We start from the raw sequence: 22309 nt of genomic DNA on the forward strand, positions 1-22309 counted from the left end.
CTCATGCCACTGGATAACAGTTCAAAAACAAAGTATTACATTGTCTTACGGGGTGAATACTCCTGACTACTTACTCCTATTTAAGTAAAATAAGGTTTCCACGAAATAAAGAGTAAGGGAAGAGTATACACTGATTCTTGAGGATACAGTAGATCACCTCCTAATACTACTTTAACAGTGGTGAAAATTATAAAAACCCAAATATGCCGGACCATTAGGGGCTCAGATCTTTCAGGACCATTGGTTTGAATCCCTTTGGGTTAAGAACCTTAACCAGCTGAAGGCAAAGGGAATGTGGAACATATAGGAGGAGGAAAATCATAACATCAACCCTTGCCTGGTGATTCGTGATATGAACAAGGATTAGTTTCTTCTTTCCTAAGTCAGGTATGTATCTATACATTTTAACTAAGTTCCATTTTCTCTGCAGGTCTCTTTTCCCCATTATTTTATATTGACTTTAAATTAATCTAGTGATTGACTTTACAACTTAGTCCATGGATTACAGAATATTGAGATGGGATGGTGATGAAACTAGAAAAGGAACGCACATCATCCTGGGATTCTGACTTGGAACTGGATGCAGTTACTAATGAGACTGGGTTGAGCATTCTGGCAAAGGAGGTGAACACATTTTCCATTATCCTGGGGCTTGCTCATCACGTTAATTGGAATCATTTCTTTTCTTCTAAGATTCTTCTCCTGTCTCTCCCTCCTTTTTCTCCCTTGCTTCTTTCCACTTTGGGAAGTTTTGAGTATGCGAAGTAGATTGTATGCTGTTATTAGGCAGTCAAAGGGGTCAAATGTAGAGTTGAGCAGAAGCTTGTTATTCTTTTTGCACCCAATATCTGAACTCTTTTTCTGTATTTGTAGAAACCCTCATTTTATGAGGTGGAGCCTGCCGTCAACTAAGCTGAAAATGTGAAATATTGTAGTTCTTTTTTCAGATTCCTTGAACCTATGTGAGAGCTATCAATCAGATGCCTCTACCAATTCAAAGTCTCGGGAGTGAGCAACACAAAGACACAAGTGTCATGGTGACAGACGTCAACTGCAGCCATTTGCTGAAACATCAAGGGGAATAGTTCCAGCAGAACCCTCCTGGCCCAGCTAGTGACAGGTCCTGTGCCCAGCGATTCTGCCTGCTATCAGCTATTCCATGTGCAGTGCTATGTTCCATGGAGCGGTGCTGTGGGTGATTTGGTGTGCTGTTTCCTGGCTGGGTGGCCCCAAAGCAATGGTGTGCTAGAGCCCGTCGTACCAGCTTGTAAAATGTGACTGCTAAGTTGCCAGAATTTTGTGAGCCAGTCATCAACTATTAAATGTAATACTAAATATTAAATTATGTAAACTTATACATAGCTAAATAAATTGTATATAAAACAAAGGTAAGTCCTCAAAACTCATTACTTCCTAATTATTTTTCTACATTTTACTGTTATCTATGGACTTAAGGTTATTTACATCTATTATATCTATATGATACATCTCTTCCCAATTCTGTGTTCAGTGACATCACATGAGGAGCTTGAAATCAGCCATGATGGGAATATTGACACCACGGAAATTGGCAAACACCACAAAGTAGGGCTTGATTTATTGTTTTGTTGACTGTCTAGTTTAAGTTATGGAAAAAGGTTAATAATACAGATTAAATTTAAAAGTGTATTATGTCTATAATCATTACTTGTAAATAGCACAGAAATTAAGAAACAATTTTTTCCCAGAGAACTGGTTTCACTGTTCAAAAACCTCAATCTCTGATCTTCCCAGAGATCTGAGAGCAACTTATTATCCTTTTCAAAAATCTTTTACTGAATAAATCAGGTAGCATACATTTCTAAGGACTAAGAAAACTGGTGGATGCACTACGCTATCTGCCATGAGACAGTATCTTTTCAGTAGCATGTAACAAAAATCTCTATCATGAGCCTACAATGTTCAAGGGAAGGCAAGATTCTGCCTTTCATTCTGAAGCTTAGCCTCAACTTGTAACAAGAATATTCCAACCTTTTGAACAACAGCCCAATTCCTACTTAAAATTGTTCCTCTTTCTAGGGGTGCCTGGCTGGTTCAGTTGGTGGAACGTGCAACTCTTGATCTCAGGGTAATGAGTTCAAGCCCCACATCAGGTGTAGAGATTACTTAAAAATACAGTCTTTAAAGAGAAAATAAAATAAAATAATTCATCTTTCTATGCATTCCCATTTAACTGCAATATCTCTTCTACAGATTAAAACATATACCTACTGTCCCCAAGTATAGATTTATATTCTGATGTGGGACTGTTTTGCATATTTTTGAGGAAGTAAGCCAGACATAGTAAAAGTAGCAAACATTTATTGAGTACCTACTGTCTGCAAAATACTGTGGCAGAGCTATTGGAGAATAAATAGGGCTTTCTGGACCTTAAAGAACTTTAGCATTCAGTACTGGAGAGGACATATACACAATGACTGTAATTCAAAATAGAATGTGTTGGGAAACATGAAAGAGGTTCAAATTGCTATGAAATCTACCAATTTCAGTAAGATAACAACTAAGCAATCATACCATCTATAACAAGCCACGCTTGATAATGAGTGTCATTCAAATAAAAGTCTTAATTGTTTGTTTGTTTTTTTTTCCAAAATGAGAAGACTAATAGGCATCTAGGAGCCAGAGAGATGGACTTGAGAAGATACCCAGCAATTTTCTTACTATATGTTATCAGTTAATAGTTCAATCAGGGAAGCAGAACCAGTAGGTGTAATGTGGAATAAGGAATTCATTATAGAGATTGGAACTTACACAATTATGGGAGAAAATGTGGTGTAAAGATCTGGAAAGGAGGAGATAGTTGAAGGATCAGAGAAAGTCGCTACCCTGGGAGCATGAATGGGTCTGTAAAGGCTCTGTGGTGAGCCTGACGTCACTGCAGATCAGTAGAGCTGACTGGGAACCATACAAGTCAGGAAGTTTGGGAAATTCCAGCTTGGCTAAACTGACACAGCATAAAGCCACCATACTATGTTACCTCAAGTAAGAGACTAAAACTTAGCCTCAGTTTCCTCATTGGAAAAGGGAATAATAGCACTTACCTGGGAGAGTTATTGTAGCTGTAGTTGTAGGCTATAATATTATTTATCCCATGAAACCAATTCCTTTATTTATTTATTTATTTTTGAGAGAGAGAGAGAGTGCATGCATGCGTGTGCGGGGTGGGGGGAGGGGCAGAAGGAGAGAGAGAGAGAGAGAATCTTAAGCAGGTTCCATGCCCAGGGCGGGGCTCTATCTCACAACCTTGAGATTGTGACCTGAGGTGAAATCCAGAGTTGGACACTTAACCGACTGGGCCACCCAGGTGCCCCAAAACAAATTCTTTTAAAGCCTTAGGCCAATTTTATGGTATTTTCTTCTTTTTTCAAATTATCTTTTTTGATAAGATTATCAGTATGATTTGCTATTTTTAAAAGAAACTACATTTAATTTTTTTGAAATATAGTTTAACATTGTGTTTAGTGTGTCCATTCCCTTGGCTATAAATGATTTTTAGTATTACTGAAAGCAAAATTTATGTGCAGTTAACATTTATATTTACAGTCTAAAATTTGAAAATAGGCATATGATTTGGATAATATGAATTCTCTGTAATCACCAACAGCCTGGTCCTCAACCTATACTGTTTAGAATCTTTAGATTCCTCTAAAAGTTCTGTGATCCTCTATTTTCATTTTTTTACTTTTTTTTTTTTAAGTAATCTCTATACCTAACATGGGGCTCAAACTCACAACCCTGATATCAGGTATAGGATGCTTTACCCACTAAGCCAGCCAGGCACCTTATGATCCTCTATTTTCATACTCTTTCTACTTTGAGGCCCATGGGGTCAATGTCCACAATGAAGTCAAAGTTCAGATCCTAGGATTGCCACACTTAGCAATAAAAATATAGGATGCCCAATAAAATTTGAATTTAAGATAAACAATGGATAGTTTTTTTAATATAAGTATGTCCAATGCAGTATTTGGGACAAGCTTATACCCCCCCACAATTATTCATTATTCATCAGAAATTTTAATTTAACTGAGCATCCTGTTTTTTTTATGGCAACCATTCTGACTCTTCATTCCTGCGAAGGCACTCTAGTCTCATGAATTAAGGAATCTCTTCTACAGTCATACTTTCTCATACTATTTTTGCCAACAATTTCCATAGCAGTTCATTTCACACTTAATATATCCCAAGATAAAACATGACCTTGACCTCTAAAATGGTTACCCTTTCCATCAAGTCACCTCAGTCAGCATTATTGACATTCTTCATGTCTCTTCAGATAGAATCTTGGGTTCATTTTTTAGTGCCCTTCTCCATTTTTACCTACTTCCAGACATTACTAAGTTCTGTCAATTCCTTCTTTAAAGTGACATCCAAGTGTCACTTTCCTCTTCATTTTCATTGCTACAACCTCTGCCTTGACCCCCATCTGCTAGATAGTCTCTTTAACTGCAGTCTTCTTTGATCCTGTTTGAATCCTACTCATCTCCCTAAAACACTATTGTTTCACTGTTCCACACTGCTCAAGAACTTATAACTGCTTGTTATTGTCTATTATATTAAGTAATATAAGTAGTATAAAATCTTTTGTTCTTTGAAGGACAATGTTAAGAAAAAGAAAAGACAAGTGACATTTCTTTCAAGAAAAAAATAGATAATCTGAATACAATTACATCCATTTTAAAAATAAATTCATGGCTCAAGACCTTAAAATAAAGAAAACTGCAGTCTCAGATGGCTTCCCCAGTGAATTCTACTAAATATTTATGGAAAAAAATAATACTAACTCTACACAAACTCTTACAGAAAATAAAAAAAGGAGAGAGATCAGCATTACCCTGATACCAAAAAGAGACAAAGACATTAGAGAAAAAGAAAACTATAGATCAATGTGCCTCATGAACATATACACAAAATCCTTAACAAAATATTAGCAAATTTATACCCAGTGATATGTAAAGCAGATAATACATCAAGACCAAGGGGGCTTTACCTCACAAATGCAAGTTTTTTCAGAATTTAAAAATCAATCAATATAATTCAACATATCAACAGACTAGAGAAGAAAAACTCTATGGTCATCTCAATAGATACAGAAAAAGGCTTTGAAAAATTCAACAACTATTCATAATTTTTAAAAAGCTCTCAGCATGCTAGGAATATAAGGGATGTTCCTCATGTTCCTCAACCTAGGAAAAGATATCTATGGAAAACCTACAATTAACATCATAGTTACTGGTGAAAGATCAAATGCTTTCCCCGAAGATGAGAAACAAGATAAGGATGTCTAATTTCACCACTTCTATCCAACATCATACTGGAGGTCCTAACAAGTGCAATAAGGCATGAAAATAAAGGCGTACAGATTAGGAAGGAAAAAATAAAAATTAACTCTATTTACAGAAGATATGATTGTCTACGCAGAAAAATTCCAAATATAATCTATAAAAGATCTCCTACAACTAATTAGTGAGTTTAGCAAGGTAATAGGATATAAGGTCAATAGGCAAAATCAATTGTATTTTTACATACTCACGATGAACAGTTAGAAAGTAGACCTTTTAAAAGTACTGTTTAAAATAGCACCAAAAAGCATAAACTATTTAGATATAAATCTAATAAAATATGTACAAAATCTTCATGCTTAACTATAAAACAGTGATGAAAGAAATCGAAGAAGACATAAATAAAAGTAGAGATATGTCACACTCATGGACTGGAAAACTCAGTATTGTCATTTCTCTTGGAATTGATCATAGAGTCAATATGATTCCAATCAAAATCCAGCAGGCTTTTTTGTAGAAATCAATAAGCAGATTCTAAAATTTCTGTGGAAAAAGCAAATAAAATGGAATTGTCAAAATGAGTTTGAAAAACAAGAACAAAGTTGGAAGACTCATACCACTTGATTTTAAGACTTAACTTTTATAAAGCTGCAGTAACCAAGACTGTGTTGGTATTGGGAAAAGGTTAGACAAATAGATCAATGTGTCATAGAAGATCCAGAAATAGACCCACATATATATCAATTGAATTTTGGCAAGAGTGGAAAGAACTCAATGGAGACAGTTTGGCAACAAATAGGGCAAAATAATTGAATATCTATATGCAAAAAACCCCACAACTTAATTAATATCTCAGATAATATATAAAAATTGACACAAAATGGATCACAAACCTAAATGTAAAATCTAAAACTGTAAAACTATTGAAGGAAACATAGATGAAAATCTTTGTGAGAGTTGAATAAATTCTTAGACACAATACCATAAGCACAAATCCATAAAAGAAAAATTGGACTTAAAATTTAAAACTTCTGCTCTCTGAAAGACACTCTTTGTGAAAAGACTATCCACAAAATAATGTTCATGGAAATATTTGCAAAAACATATCTTATTAGATAAAGAACTCTCAAAATCAATAAGAAGAAAACAAAACACCCCTATAAAAGATGGGGAAACAATTTGAATTTACACTTCACTAATAAAGATATATAGATGGCAGATAGGCACATGAAAAGATGCTCAACATCATTAGTCATTAAGTAAATGCAAATTAAAACCACAATCACATACCACTACACACCTGTTAAAATGTCTAAAATAACTCATAACACTGGGGCGCCTGGCTGGCTTAGTCAGCAGAGCATGCGACTCTTGACCTTGAGGTTGTAAGTTGGAGCTCACATTGGGTATAGAGATTACTTTAAAATAATAAAATATTTAAAAAATATATTAAAAATAAAATAACTCATAACACCACATGTAAAAAGGATGTGAGGCAACTGAGACTGCCATACAATGCTGGTGGGAATGCAATAGTATATACCTATGATGGAAGACAGTTGGACAGCTTCTTGTAAAGTTAAACATACACATATCATATAACCTGGCAGTTCCACACTTTGATAGTTATTTAAGAGAAATAAAAGCATATGTCTACACAAAATCAGCATGTAAATCTTTATAGAGGCTTTATTCATAATCTCCAAAAACTGGAACCAATCTAAATGTCCATCAACTGGTGAATGAGTAAATAAAATACCATATATTCATACAATTAAATATTATTCTCAGTAAGAAGGAAAGAACAACTGATACATGCATCAACATAGGTGAATCTCAAAAACATTTTACTTGGCAGGAGAAGCTAAACAAAAAAACTACAAACTCAATGATTCCATTTGTATGACATTCCAGAAGAAACAAAACTATAGCGAGACAAAGTAAATCAATGGCCTTGGGATCATGGGTGGGGCAAGTATAATGACCACAAAAGGGAAGAGGGAAAATTGTTGGGATTATGGCAGTCTTTATATCTTCAGTGTGGTGTGGTTACCTGACTGCATACATTTGCCAAAACTCATTGAATTGTTCAGTACTTTGGAGTTGTAGAGTTTAAACCTCCACATTTCAAATTGTATGTCCTCCATTCCATGGTAGGTAAGGGTTCTTTTTTCTTATTGTTTTAAATGTGCTTAATCTTCTCAATACCTTATGAAGCATGTGGCATTTGTAGAAGTTGTTCCAAGCAGAGCCAAAGGACCACAAGTTATGGATCACTCTAGAGTATGAGACAGCAACTCCTTGAAACAAGACAAGAAATGTTCCAGAGGAAAATGTGAAGCCATCTTGATTTTGCTTCCAGAGACTTTGTAAAGAGCTGCTAACCATGAATATGATTCAAGAAAAACTAGAGTAAGAACCAGTGGGAAGAGAGGGAATGGCCCCCTAGGTTTTCTTAAGAGGGAGGTGTTTACAGGTAGGCTGACCATAATGAATACTGGCCTGGATTCTGATATTTCAGGGGGGGTCAAAAGATGACAGTAAGATAACTATTGTCATGGAGGTCTTTGAGGGTATCTTATGACTGCTGCTATTAGAAGAGCTCTTTCAGATTCACTTTAGAGTCCCTGAAAGCAAAGAAGTGCTAGGCAGCCCAGAAGGTTTTTATTTAATTTTCTAAGTAGGGGCTTATGTGCTTGGGGTCCTCGAATGGTTATATCATGTGCACAACAGCTGTATATTTGAATGAAAAAAAAAACACAAAAACCTATGCCAGTAAAAACAAAACAATTACAGAATTACATTATTTGGTTATAATTGCATGCATGAAGCACATGCTAAGGCCAGGCCCTGAATGCTCTTCAAGAGCCATATGTAAGAGGGCGCCTGGGTGGCTCAGTCCTTAAGCGGCTGTCTTTGGTTCAGGTCATGATCCCAGAGTCCTGGGATCGAGCCCCACATCGGGCTCCCTGCTCAGCGGGAAGCCTGCTTCTCCCTCTCCCACTCCCCCTGCTTGTGTTCCTGCTCTCGCTGTCTCTGTCTCTGTCAAATAAATAAATAAAATCTTAAAAAAAAAAAAAAAAGAGCCATATGTAAGAGATGCCATTATCACTTCCATTGTGCATTTGAGAAAAATGAGACTTAGAGAAAATAAGTCCAAGGTTATAGAACTAGAAGCAGGGGGTATAAAGGTTTGAGCTAAATTTTCTATGACACTATGCTCCATACTACTTTTATTCATTCAACAAATATTTTTGACTATCCACCATGTACCAGGTACTTGTCTAATAAAAAGTGAAAACAAGTAAAGAAGTAACAACCATAAAGGTTCAAATCCCATGTTCTTCAGTATACTTTAAGAAGGCACTGGGGGCGCCTGGGTGGCTCAGTCGGTTAAGCGGCTGCCTTCGGCTCAGGTCATGATCCTGGGGCCCTGGGATAGAGCCCCACGTCCAGCTCCCTACTCAGCGGAGAGCCTGCTTCTCCCTCTCCCTCTGCCTGCCACTCTGCCTACTTGTGCTCTCTCTCTATCTCTCTGTCAAATAAATAAAATCTTAAAAAAAAAAAAAAGAAGGCACTGTAACTTATTTATAGAACTTTGCTAGTGATTCTATCTTATTTTAAGATAAAAAGAAAATGTTAAACAAAGTTATGAAAATCTATTAAAAAATTGAATACATCTCTGGGTAAATATCCCCCAAAAGATTTTTTATATTCCTTTTCACAGAATCTTGTTACCTTAATCAAGTATGTTATTCAAAAAACTGATATTCCACTTGAAACTAGAGATAAACTCTAATCCTTAAATTTGCCAGTTAAACTCTTGTATTTCCAAAATAATTATTCATATAATTATTCAGGTATATTAAAGAAAAAGAGAGAGTAACAACTATTTTCATTCAAAGAATGGTGCAATATTATTCCAATACACAGTGTAGCATTATCTATTCTTCTGTTATTATATTTAGCTGGAATGATCACTTAAAATTTTGCATAATATAAAACTATGCTGAAGATTCTGATAACTTTTCAATGTAAAGGGTCTTTTTTTAAAAAAACCATCTCAGGAATCATGTTAAATATGTTCAAATCTAACCATGTCTTTATACTATTCTTAAAATCTTAAATAAAATAAAGGTAAGCTAAAAGAAAAAGCTTAAGATAAATACAATGAGTGTCTTCAAGCCATTTGTGTCAATGGAAGGAGAGTAAAGGCTGAGCTAAAGATTTAAGTTTTTTACTTTATGACATATTCTCCCCCTACCACCCGCCATTACTGGACAGGATGTTTGCTTACAAAATGACTACTTTCCTATAGTAGCTCTTGATTTTAATATAACAGACTATGATTATGACTCGAACATTAGTCATCATGAAATGTCATAGTTTCTACAAATAGACAAATATTGATCATAGCAACTTTTAGAAACAGAATAAAAGCAAAATAAAATTAAAATTAACCTAGAAGTATTACTTTTAAAATGCTTTTAGGTTTCTAAAAACATATAATCATTGGTTAAAATATCTCACAAACATCTGAAATTTAGATTTTCATTTATGTCCACTTTGTTGCAAAAATAATCTAAGGCAAACTTCAAAACTACAATATATATGGAATATTATTTTCTTTCTATTATAATTTGCAAATGTAAAATCACTGTGTCCAGTATATGCTGTTGGCAGATTTTTGTAAAGAATACATATTGTCTATAAAAATTTCTAAAACTGGGGCGCCTGGGTGGCTCAGTTGGTTAAGCGTCTGCCTTCAGCTCAGGTCATGATCCCAGGGTCCTGGGATCAAGCCCTGGATGGAGCCTGCCTCAGGGTCTCTGCTCAGTGGGGAGTTTGCTTCTCCCTCTCCCTTCCTCTGCTCGCTCTCTCTCTCTCTCATACTCATTCTCTCTCTCAAATACATAAAATCTTTTTTAAAAATTTCCAAAACAAAATACATCTCTTTAATTGATACCATTGGTCTTATAAAATTCTTCATTCAACTCACAAAAATTTTAATTAAATTACTACTTTTTTTTAAAAGATATTATTTATTTATTTATTTGACAGAGAGAGAGAGAGCACAAGTAGGCAGAGTGGCAGGCAGAGGGAAAGGGAGAAGCAAGCTCTCTGCTGAGCAGGGAGCCCGATGCGGGGCTCGATCCCAGGACCCTGGGATCATGACCTGAGCTGAAGGCAGCCACTTAACCGACTGAGCCACCCAGGTGCCCCTAAATTACTATTTTAACAAAAACAAAAGTTATCTTAAACCTCTGTCAACTACTCACCTATATATTGTAGTGGATCTCATTTAAAATTTTCCATCACCTTCAAATTTTAAGAAAAGCATATGAAAATTTAAAGTTTTCATAGGCCTCATGTGCCCATGTATTTCCATCTACATTATTATTCTTTGCCAAATTTCTCCTCATTTCTTGGTCTATAATTTACAGAGCACTGCAAGTCACATAAACATTGCCAATTATCTGATCTTGATTTAGAATACTATTGCTCCAAATGATCCAGGCCTCTTTCCTTTAGCACAAAATAAAAAGAAAATTGAGTAATTACCCGGATACTAGTAACCCAGGTTCAAGTTTCTAATTACATGGACTAAATTGACTATATTAATACAATTCTCCCCTTCACTCTGTTGTTAGTCATTATTTTCTTGGTATTTTACGACATTAAAATGATTTTATAAGTCTTACTCTCCAATCCCTTTTCTTTAAAAAAAAAAAAGATTTTATTTATTTGACAGAAAGAGACACAGCGAGAGAGGGAACACAAGCAGGGTGAGTGGGAGAGGGAGAAGCAGGCTTCCCACAGAGCGGGGAGCCCAATGCGGGGCTGGATCCCAGGAGCCTGGGATCATGACCTGAGGCGAAGGCAGACGCTCAATGACTGAACCACCCAGGCTCCCCTCCAATCCCTTTTCATAAAATACAGATAAAATGCTTATATAAAGAAATGTGATTTTGAAAATAATACTTGAAAGAGTTAGAACAGCTATATTTATGTTTTAACCTTAATAAATCAATTAAAAGCTTAAGTAGAGAAAACTATGGGGGGAGGGACGGAAAAGTTTCATCTATTTTATAGGTGCTTGTTTTCATAGTCATCTATAAAATCACTTTCTGAGCATTTACCATGGTGTAAAAATCAGTTATGCATAAACTATTTAAAGTATTTTCTGAATACTTCTATCGATACAAATAATAAAAGTGAGAGTGTTGAACACAATTATACTACTAAGGTTTTCTTTAAAATATTTCTAGACTGGGTGCCTGGGTGGCTCAGTCGTTAAGCGTCTACCTTCGGCTTAGGTCATGATCCCACGGTCCTGGGATCGAGCCCCACATCGAGCTCCCCGCTCAGCGGGAAGCCTGCTTCTCCCTCTCCCACTCCTCCTGCTTGTGTTCCCTCTCTCCTTGTCTCTCTTTCTGTCAAATAAATAAAATCTTTAAAAAAAATAAATAAATAAATAAATAAAATATTTCTAGACTGTATTTTGTGTAAAATATTTTCAAGTCTATGTTTTATTTTGGCAAGGAAGATAAAATACGTACTCTCTTGAAAATAACATATTCAACACAACTGTAATTAAAATGTTAAATTCTTAACCAGTATTATTTAAAATATCATATATATTTCAAAATATTAAAACATTTTTGGGGCACCTGGGTGGCTCAGTCAGTTGAACATCCGATTCTTGATCTCAGCTCAGGTCTTGACCTCATCATTGTGAGTTCAAGCCCCACTTAAAAACAACAACAACAAAAAACCCACTTTTACTTAGGCCTCTCTTTGCCAGGTAAGCTCTTTTAAAATATTAATTCTGGTTTAAATGTTTAATTTAAATGAATTAAAAGCACATTGTGTATTTTTTTTAGTGTTTGTAATGTATTTAATTCAGATTGTGCATTCTTATATATATAACTTTGGTTCTGAAATGATCTGTTTGATAAGTGATGGTCTAGTGATGGTCATTTTTCTTTTTAAAATTATGCTCCTTTACACAAAATAAATATGAATATTTGTACATTACTTAAATTTCAAAATTTAATATGTAAAAAGCATGCTCTCAAAATACCAACTTTTAAGAACTATTGGCTTTAAATAGTAATATTCCATAGAGTAGGCCCATTTGTTCCTTTTTTTTTTTTTTTTTGCCTGAATTCATGGAACTGGCTCAAACATCAATTTCTGAGGTATGAGAAAATACTGTTAGAATAGATCCCAAAACCAGAATAAAAAAGAAGGGGAATCTGTTAGATACTCTCTGTTGTTGTAGTCTAAACGTAGGAGATCTTGAAACTGATTAAGTTCTAGACATGACAGATGACCCTCCAGTCCCTTCTGAGCATTATTGTGAGGCTCAGTTGAATTCACTGTAGCTAAGACAATCTCACTGTAATGGACTGTGTCAGAGAAAATAAACAGTAAATAAGCTTTTCATGATACTTCTCCTTACGAAGGCAAAAGTTATCTCCCCTCTTTTCCTCACTCCCTCCATCTCTCCTTTCCTCTCTCTCTTCCTCCCTCCCTTCCTTCCTTCCTCTTTCTCTTTCCTTCCGTTTCCTCTTCCCTCCCTCCCTCTTTCCTCCCTTCCTCCCTCCCTCCTTCCTTCCTTCCTTTTTCTTTCCTTCCTTTTCGAAAATATTCAATCTCTCTCTAAAAATATACTAACAATTTAAAGAACAGTTTATATACATATGGAATAAGTAGATATATTCATCAAAGTAAACTTATTTCAACGTGTCCATCTTTCACTTTTATTCTCTTATAGCTAGGCCATGGGTCATTCTGGCTGAAAGCAATCAATGAAGTAGGAAATTGAAGTGGTGATCTTTATAATTTAAGTAGAGAAAAAAAACCAACCTGCTGTTTATCGGCAAATACGTTTATTATCTAAGTTGTCTATTTGACAGAATTTATTGGATGATTGGCCAGCTCCTAATTTTCATAACACTTCACTGGTGAAATAGATATAAATTGTGTGTCTTAAGGAACAAACTTGTTTTCCTTAATCCATACAAAAGATAAGCAAATTGTAATCTTTTAAATCATTTACTGAATTTAAAGGGAAACTTTGTTTTCTTCTATGCAGAGAATTCTGACAATTCAATCTGCTCTTTAAATGTAATATTGAGTATGATTGCTTTGTTTCTTTCTGATTTAACTTTAAATTAAAATTTGCTTTCATCCCTTCCCAAACTGCATTTATTTTTATTTTCTTTTAAAAAATCAATTCCTCATTTCTTCCTAGCTGAACACCACAATTTTAGTCAGTTCAACTCAGATATTTCCATGTGCCACATTAGTTGCTTTGTTTCAGAATAAGGGTTCAAACTTCCTAAACAAGCCCTAAAGAGAAGACATGGCTTTTCTAGTAAGCATAAATTTTTTTCAAAATTATAGGCTGGTTAGATACAACGATTTGATACTAAAAAATTATCATTTCTTACGTACATTCCTTTAATGTTATAGAATTATCTCATTCTGACTGAAGTAGCTAACAAAATCATGGCATGGCAATCTTGATGATAATTTCCAAATTTTACTTCAGAAATTCAAGAAAATTCTCCTTTTTTGACAATATCTTGACTGTAGAATTTCCTATTTGCGAAGCTTAACAAAATTATAGTTTCCTAACTTCAAGAAATACTTTGAGATTTATCTTTTTAAGAAACATAATTTCTTACTAGTGTAACAATTTTGTTAAAACTTAGTTTTAAAATATTTAAGTTTGCTTATTCTTATGTCACATTTTGAAGTTTTATATTTGATATTTCCCTGATACAACTATCTACAAAATAAGTATTTTAAAAATGGTACTGATGAAAATATTGCTTAAATAAAAATTATACTATTTAGTCTAAATGTTTTGAATAAAAGTTTTAGGGGGAAAGTCCAATACATTCACGCAAAACCATAAGCATTAACACTGTATGATTGATTTTCATTCCTGTGGTTCCAGTTTCTTTAATGTAATTGGCATTTCACTTTCCCTCACATATTAAGGCACTAATTCCATTGAAATTAATTTGAGTTTATCTAAAAGTCCACATATATAAAATAGGCTATCTGATGTAAAGGAGGAAAAAAGGTTATATTTGTCTGTATTAATTATTGTAGCAATGAAAATTTATAAATTAGTAGGGATTGGATTAAATGCTTTTTTTATTTGAAAATAAAAGTTTTGTTGTCCCCTCTGAGTTCTCAATGTGGTTTTTTGACAATGTATGTGACATAAGACTTAATTTGAAACCACTGAACTCTGTGATCATGAATGTACAAAAACTTGACCATTCAAATTCCAAGTCCTAATCTATACCTTACCAAGTTAAGATATTTAATATGAGAATGCATATAGATTTTACAAACTTCACTGAAATAATTTTGACCTATATGCAGATGCCATGTATAACAGTTAAATATTCCTGTCAACTCTCCATTTTTGGTTAAAATAGCTTTAAAATAAATTCTATTTTCATTAATATATATCTCAAGGCTTTATGATCAGATCACTAACCATCACAGAATGAGTATTGGGGGCAGAGAGAAGATGGTTTCTTGTGTATAGGTAATTTTTAAGTGTTCTTAACTTTCTTTTCTCTAGAAAATGAGCAGATATTCCATGGGCAAGGATAAAATAGAACCCCACTAGAACACATAGTATGTATGCCAGTTAACACTTCTAGATGTCTCATGAGCACTTAGGCATATTGGCTTCCCTCCCTCCTCCCCATGGATGTTCAATAAACTCTTCATTCTAAAGGAATACTTCCTCTCAACTTTCTTTGCACAAAAGCAACAGTCCTTACACAATCTAAAAAAAACAAAACAAAAAAAAGAATCCTAGAAAATACTTTATTTCATAAAACTAACAAATGTATCAATGAGGCCTTTGGGAAAAGTTGACCACATAGATCTTGTAAATACCCCAGCACATTTTAATTGTACTCACAATGCAGAGGCCAATATTAAATTGGTTTCTTAAAAAGAAAAAAAAATTAACAGCTCAAAGGATACAATGGATTTTAAAACACTCTAAAACATTGTTTTAAATACTTTCTAATTATTTGAGTAATTTCTAGATTCTCAAAAAGAAAAACAAATTTATCAGCATTGTCTATCTTAACATTTGCAATTTAGAACGGAAAAAGTATTATAAAATAAAGATATTTGAGTATTTATTTTCAGCTGCACTTAAGTGTTATTTAAAAAGGTTCTGTTATTTAAAGAGGCCAAATTTAGTCTGTTGGCTTTGAGCCTACAGAATTTTTTAAAGTCTAGTGAAAGCTCCAATGGTCTTTGCAGTAATCAAAGCAAAAATTTTAAAGTTTTTTTACACTTTCAGAATGTATTCATACATTTCTAACAATATAAAATGCATTGATTTTATTGCTGCAAACAGTAGTCTACATCTGTGCAACCATGCTTTTTAATGATCATACTTCAATATATTTCAGTGACTTATTTGTCGAGAGTATACATATTCTATCTACATTTAAACTGTGTTTCCTTCAAAGGAGGTTGAAATAAATGTACCTATGGTAGAAAAATTCAGCTTTTCTAGTATCAAAAAACACATAATTAAAATTTTTGTGTGAGCTGTGTCATCACTTGGGCCTAACACATATTTAGGCAAAAGAGAACAAATAAATGCCCTGTAGGAGAAGGTAATTACATATGTATAAGAGAGTAACATGACAGCTATTTTGGAAACAATCCCTGTCAATTTCTTAACTTTTTATGACCTCAAAGTTACAACCATTTATGGTATGTATTTTCCTCTTTTAAAAGAACATTTTAAAATCTATGCTCAAGCATTAATGCTTTCTTTTTTGACACGACATTGAGTATGATTACAATTATCAACTCAAATTCTATTAGAGTATTAACAATCAATGTTATGCAAAGTCATAAAATATATGTGAAATAAATATAATGACCTTGTGTGTTAAAATTAACATTTACACAACTCTGCCCTGTAAAATATTCCCTACGTAAATCAGATATCTGGAAATTTTTCAACTGACATTTTACTACTGATGAGAAACAAGGAGTTTAGAAAGAAGATGAGAGATGGAACAAAAGATGAACATGATTAATAGGTGTTTGTTTCATAAAGACTCTAGGGAGACCCTTAAATCCTTCACTGCTCCTATAAGCTCACCAAAGTGAAGAGTTAGTTCACATGCCTTTCAAAGCCTTGAAAGGAAAATTCAGTAGTTACTCAATCTGTTACTGATGCTAAATTATTCCATTTGTATCCTGTTGTGAAACCAGGTGCTCTCTATATAATGCTGCAAGGTTAAATGTTGACTGTATTCATTAGATACATTTTTTCCCCAAATAAGCACCTAAATTATTCCCACAGAAATGTTTCACGTTGGAGTCTGTTTCAAATAATCGCACCTGAAGACTAAACACCTTTCTTGTTCTTTATCCCTCCCCTCCACCGTAAAGAACTTGCTTTTTAACTTTTCTTTTTAAATTCTTTTGATCAAAAATGCATAATCTACTTTGCTTCTCGTTTTTTTTCCCCCAAAGAATCACTCTTGTTCTCCAACTTTGTAGAAATATAAAGGGGAAGTTAAAAACTTTATACAGTATTTGAGTCTTTAAAGTTATGGATATCCGACAGTAATCACTTCTAGTAAAGACCTTGCCATTCCTAACTTGCCATTCCTAACTGCCTGATATAAATATATGGAAGATTTTTTAATTAAAACCATAGAGATGTAATGAGTACAGTAGCACAAAATTTGTGTCAGTTTGCTTTTGGATGATATTTATTTGCAGCGGCACATAAGATTTTAATAATTCTGTCAAATATGTTTGTGGATAATTTATTAATCCCTCAATTGTTTAGGTACAGTAAGAACACACGCGCACTATATGTATGCATATATGTGTACACACATATATATCCATGCAGGAAGGCATCAACTGCCATATCCCAGAAATGACAATGAAAAAGGAAAAATAAACAAGAATTCTATCATTAGTTGCCCACAGTCTCACTCACAAAAGGGTAATGCTGGGAGGTTAAGGGGTTGAGTAAAACAAAACAAAACAAAAAACCAAACCAAAAACAAAACAAAACACAACACAACCAGTTGCCTCAAATGGGAGCTTCCCGCAGGCTTTCGCGCTGAGGAACAAGGAAGACGAAGTTTTCGGGATCCCTCGGGCCGGGATCCCGACACCTTCCGCCAACGCCCCCCCACGCCCCCCACCCCGCCAAGGGGGTCTTTCAAGGAATGCTCCCGCAGAGCCCCGCAGGAGCTGGTGACAGACCTAGATGAGGAGCGAGTGGAAGAGAAAGCACCGAGCGCGTCCACAAAGCGCCCGGGCCGCCCCTCTCGCCGAGGCGCCGCAGCTCTCGCGGCTGGCGCAGAAGGAAGGGCTGGACGGAAGCCGCGGCGCCAGGGACTACAGGGGTGGCGGGTGACGGACGGTGGGCGGCTGGGCGCGCGGGCCGAGGCGCGAGCCAGGAGGCAGGCGGGGAGGCCCCGGGCTGGGAGGCCCGCAGCCCGCGCCGCCGCCCCGAGCCGCGTGCGCGCGCGGCCGCATCAGCTGAGCGCGCGGCGCGTGTCACGTGGTGCGCGTGTCGAAGGTCACGGCGCGCTCACAATGGAGCTCTCGGAGTATGTGCAGAAAGGCTTCCAGATGCTGGCAGATCCTGGCTCCTTCGACTCCAACGCCTTCACGCTTCTCCTCCGGGCGGCTTTCCAGAGCCTGCTGGACGCCCAGGCGGACGAGGCCGTGTTAGGTAAGCCGCTCGGCTCTGAGCTAGATCGGCCTGGGTGGAGGGGCGCTCGGAGAAGAGGAGCGAGACCGAGCGAGAGGGGAAAACCCCGGGAAGAGGAAGTCTCCCGGCTTTGCCCTTCGCTCCGGACGGAGTGTGGGGATGTTAACCCGGAGCGGACCCTGACCATTGTTCTGTTCCCAGTTGGCACCTGCACATAGCCTGCTACACGTTTCTGGTCTGATTTCTCCTCCCAGTCTCTTTGTTCCTTTGTAAAGCCCGTGTTCAAGTCTTGTTTGTGGCCTAAACATGTAAGGTGTTCAGCCTGGTCTGAGGCAAAGGCTGGTTGACACTTGGACTTCATCAGGGTAGCTCCCTGCAATTCAAGCGTTCAGTGCTAGGCTGGCAAAGGTTTTAAAGAGTCTGTTTCCAAAGTAATTACTAGGTCACGTAGTCTTGACATTTTCCAACTTAGAGAATACCTCAAGTTCCTATGATCACTCCAACACACTAGTTAAGTATGTTTTGCACAGGTTCCACGCCTGGAACCTTAAAATATGGTGCAGAATGTTTTGTTCCGCACCAGTTACCAGGAGAGGAGTCTCTTTTAAGTGGTCCGGTCAGTGATTGCCGAGTGCCGTGTCAGTATGGATTGAAGGCATATTTTAAGACAGATCACTTTTAGATCATTTTCTTAAATATAAATATCCCAACAATTCAAATTTTGTTTTTTTCTGTAGTTTCATGATCTAAACACTTGTACAAAAAGTATGAAAGTGGAAGTTCTTTAAACGAAAATAGTAACCACCACCTGGGTTAATCTCAAAAAAAGGATAGCTGTCAAAATCTGAAAATATTTTGAAAATTGTGTTTTATATTCTGAACTCGTTCCCCGCCTCTGATACGTTAATGTCCTTGGAGCCAGTTATCCTAAAAGTAACCATTCTTTAGAGGGAAAGTTTATTCATTCTTAAATTTACACCATGTAAAATATTTATCTTATTTTCCTCTGAATATACTGCAACCAGCATTGTAATGACCACTGTGTAGTTATTTTTTTTCTTTGGGGCTACAGTGTTTTTTTAAAAACAGTAAGAAATTAAGGCAAAATAAAAGAAGGTAATTGAGACTGGTAACAGCAGAATTATTGATGTGTGTTCTTTTTTGTTTTCCATTGACCTTGTTGCTCATCTCATTTACTTATAATTACCAGTCCTTATAGTTGAATTCTTTTTGTGTTCTTGTTAAAGGGGATTTTTGCCCAAATGAAAATATCCATTTTAGAAACATGACTATAAAGAATTTATTATCACAGGCATCACTAGCAATTAATTTATTTTAGATCACCCAGACTTGAAACATATCGATCCTGTGGTTTTAAAACATTGTCACACAGCAGCTGCAACTTACATACTGGAGGCAGGAAAGCAAAGAGCTGACAAATCAACTCTAAGGTACAGGATTTATTTAAATATCCATTTGTTTTCAAATAGTACCTTTAAGATTCCAATTTCAGTTTTTTAAAATGGACACTAAACTTTGGCTTTTTCCCCCCTTTAGCACTTATCTAGAAGACTGTAAATTTGATAGAGAGCGAATAGAACTGTTTTGCACGGAATATCAGGTTACTTACTTAAAGTTTTTTAAATTAACAATTACTATTTTTCTTCTCTTTGCAAAGATGTGTTTTCTTTCTTTCTTTCCTCCCTCCAGAATAATAAGAATTCCCTAGAAAGCCTACTGGGAAGGTAGGTACTGTATAAGGTGTCAAGCTGAGCCACTTTTCACTTGCAGGTATGAATGGAGAGTGCTGGTGTGAAACAAAACAAGGAAAAAAGACAGGGATCTTGACCAAAAGAAAAGGGGCCAAAGGGCAAGTGAAACAATTGAAGTTAAGCTAATGTTTTTAAAGATAAAGTTTATTGAGATAATTTTTAAAATGCTCTTTTACTCTTCAGAACTTGAAAATAAAGTTTAACAATGTTTTAAATTCAGAGTAAATTGAAAATGTGTATGTGTGTGGGGGGGGAAGTAGACACCATTCTTGGTAAAAATAAATACTGAAAGTTTTTATGTAGATATTATGTACAAAATTATCATTGTATTTTTTAGTATAGGCAGATCTCTCCCTCATATAACTGATGTTTCTTGGCGTTTGGAATATCAGATAAAGGTAAAGTTTAATAAACTGTTCTCTAGGGGGATTTAGGGAACTTTAAAAAAAATAGAGTTAAAGACTGAAATTATGTATTGTGTTGTTTTAGACCAATCAACTTCATAAGATGTACAGACCTGCATATTTGGTGACCTTAAATGTAGAGGTATTTACATATAAGCCTTATCTAAAATTTAAATGTGAAATGAAAATTTAAATGTCCTTGATTTACATAAAGAGCATTTTTTTTCTTCCCTAGAACACTGATTCCCGATCCCACCCAGAGATTAGTTTTAGTTGCAGCATGGAACAATTACAGGTACAGTATTAGGATCTGTGAATATACTTCTCTGTTTATAGATGTTTAATTGAGAATTATGCTTACAGAAAGTTCAAAAGAAAAATTATCTAACCATCTGTCAGCAGATAATGAAGGTTGGTTAAGAATTTAATAGGAAATGGCTTCAAAAGCAATATTTTAAAGTAGGCTTCACTTTTGAAATTAAGATGTTACTCATAAAGAATTGGTTTTATATTTGCTTTTCCCTCTGATTAAGATAAATTTCTGAATTGTAGTATTGAGTATTGTAGTATTGTAGTATTCCTTCTATTTGTGATTAGTTTGCGCCAATAGGACAAAGCAAAATTAAGAACATGTCTTTGAAAATGTCTTCTTTGCTTTCAGAAATTGAATTAAACTTTCAGACAGGATTTTCAATAATTTTTAAATGACTTTTTATAAAGGAGGAAGTATACATAAAATTGTAAAACTCTTTATATTGCCAATATAAGACTGGAAAAATTCAAAACTACGTTGGTTAATGGACATGATAACGAATTTATTTCTTACCACTTAAAAAAATGAAGAGCATTACTTGAAATTTTGATGAATTTTGAATTTTTCAAAAGGCATCTCCTGTGGAATTGTTTTAATGTAACCATTAACCAAACTTCAAACTTTCAGAAAGTATGAATACAGTATAGTTTTTTTAGGTAACTTGAGAAATTTAGTTTTGAGATACCTTGCCTGTTACGAGGATTCGATTGGAAATTATATTTCCAATGTGAGGGAAAGTAGCCCACTTGAAGATGAGATATTTTAGAGGAAAACCTTCTTTTGATCGGTAGTGGTTTGTCAAAGGTTAAAATCCTCGTGAATTTTAAACTCGTTTAGAAAGTGCCCCGACTTTTTTCTTGCATCTTTCTCAAACTTGGATACTTCTGTCTTGTGTTTTATCCTAAAAACGTGGTATTATAAACGTCTTTTAGGACTTAGTGGGGAAACTTAAAGATGCTTCGAAAAGTCTGGAAAGAGCAACTCAGTTGTAACTTGGGGAAGTTAACGATCCGCCCGGGTCTAGAGGAAGACCAGGAACGCCTTGTCGTCGGCCGAACCACCGTTTGTGCGAGCTGGATGTCCTCCTCTTAAGTAGAATTTTTTTTTTTCCTTTTGGATTTATGCCGCTCATCAATTTTGACACTTTATTTTTTTACACTTGTAAAAGAGTTGAGGGAAATTCTGCCTAAGTATTTCAGACATCTTTAGTATAAACTGTACATTGATCCCATTTTGATCTTTCTCAAGTCTTACAAAAGGAAGTAGACAGTATTACACTCTGAATAAATAAGTTGTTCCCACAAAAAGAGTGGTGAGAGTTTGTTTGGATCTGAGTTTGTGTGTTAATTATTACTTTGAAGACATACATACGATTAACGTTAACATTTAACGATCGCCTTTTCTTTGGATTAAAGTTAAACACAGTGAGAAAAGATGCGATCTCCGGGGTTTGTTGAAGACCCCAGCTTCGGGACTTGGGGAGCGGACGTGGTTGCCCCGCGTCGGGAGCCGGCCGGTCCCGTTACCTGCGCCGGGGGCGGGGGGGGGGCTCGCCCGCAGCCGGACCCTCGCCTGCGGGACTCCCGAGGCCCGGCCCGGCCAGCCCCCGCGCGGAGCCCCTGCCCGGAGCGAGCCACTGCCCGCGCGCGCCCCGCCTCGGCCGCTGGCGGGCGGGGAAGGGGGCCGGCGCGGCCGCGGGAAGACAGGGGCGGGCGCTGTTGTTTCCGCGAGCCCAACTCGGGCGC

General features: G+C 36.0%; 1 protein-coding gene across 1 annotated transcript; it reads left to right on the top strand.

Moving 5' to 3' along the window:
- Nucleotides 1-17903: 17903 nt before the first annotated feature.
- On the top strand, nt 17904-21871 carry COMMD3 (COMM domain containing 3). Its single transcript, XM_036092640.2, has 8 exons — nt 17904-18096; nt 19415-19526; nt 19633-19696; nt 19786-19820; nt 20185-20245; nt 20337-20393; nt 20487-20546; nt 21497-21871. Exons 1-8 carry the CDS (start codon nt 17958-17960, stop codon nt 21554-21556), a joined length of 588 nt encoding a protein of 195 aa, XP_035948533.1. The 5' UTR covers nt 17904-17957; the 3' UTR covers nt 21557-21871.
- The last annotated feature ends 438 nt before the right edge of the window (nt 21872-22309 follow it).

The sequence above is a fragment of the Halichoerus grypus genome, chromosome 6 (assembly GCF_964656455.1).
Source record: "Halichoerus grypus chromosome 6, mHalGry1.hap1.1, whole genome shotgun sequence".
NCBI lineage: Eukaryota > Metazoa > Chordata > Mammalia > Carnivora > Phocidae > Halichoerus > Halichoerus grypus.

Coding starts and splice junctions, on each gene's coding strand:
- COMMD3 (XM_036092640.2), top strand. CDS start 17,958: ATGGAGCTCTCGGAGTATGTGCAGAAAGGCTTCCAGATGCTGGCAGAT. Junction 18,097..19,414: donor GGCGGACGAGGCCGTGTTAG/GTAAGCCGCTCG, acceptor AATTTATTTTAG/ATCACCCAGACTTGAAACAT. Junction 19,821..20,184: donor CTAGAAAGCCTACTGGGAAG/GTAGGTACTGTA, acceptor TGTATTTTTTAG/TATAGGCAGATCTCTCCCTC.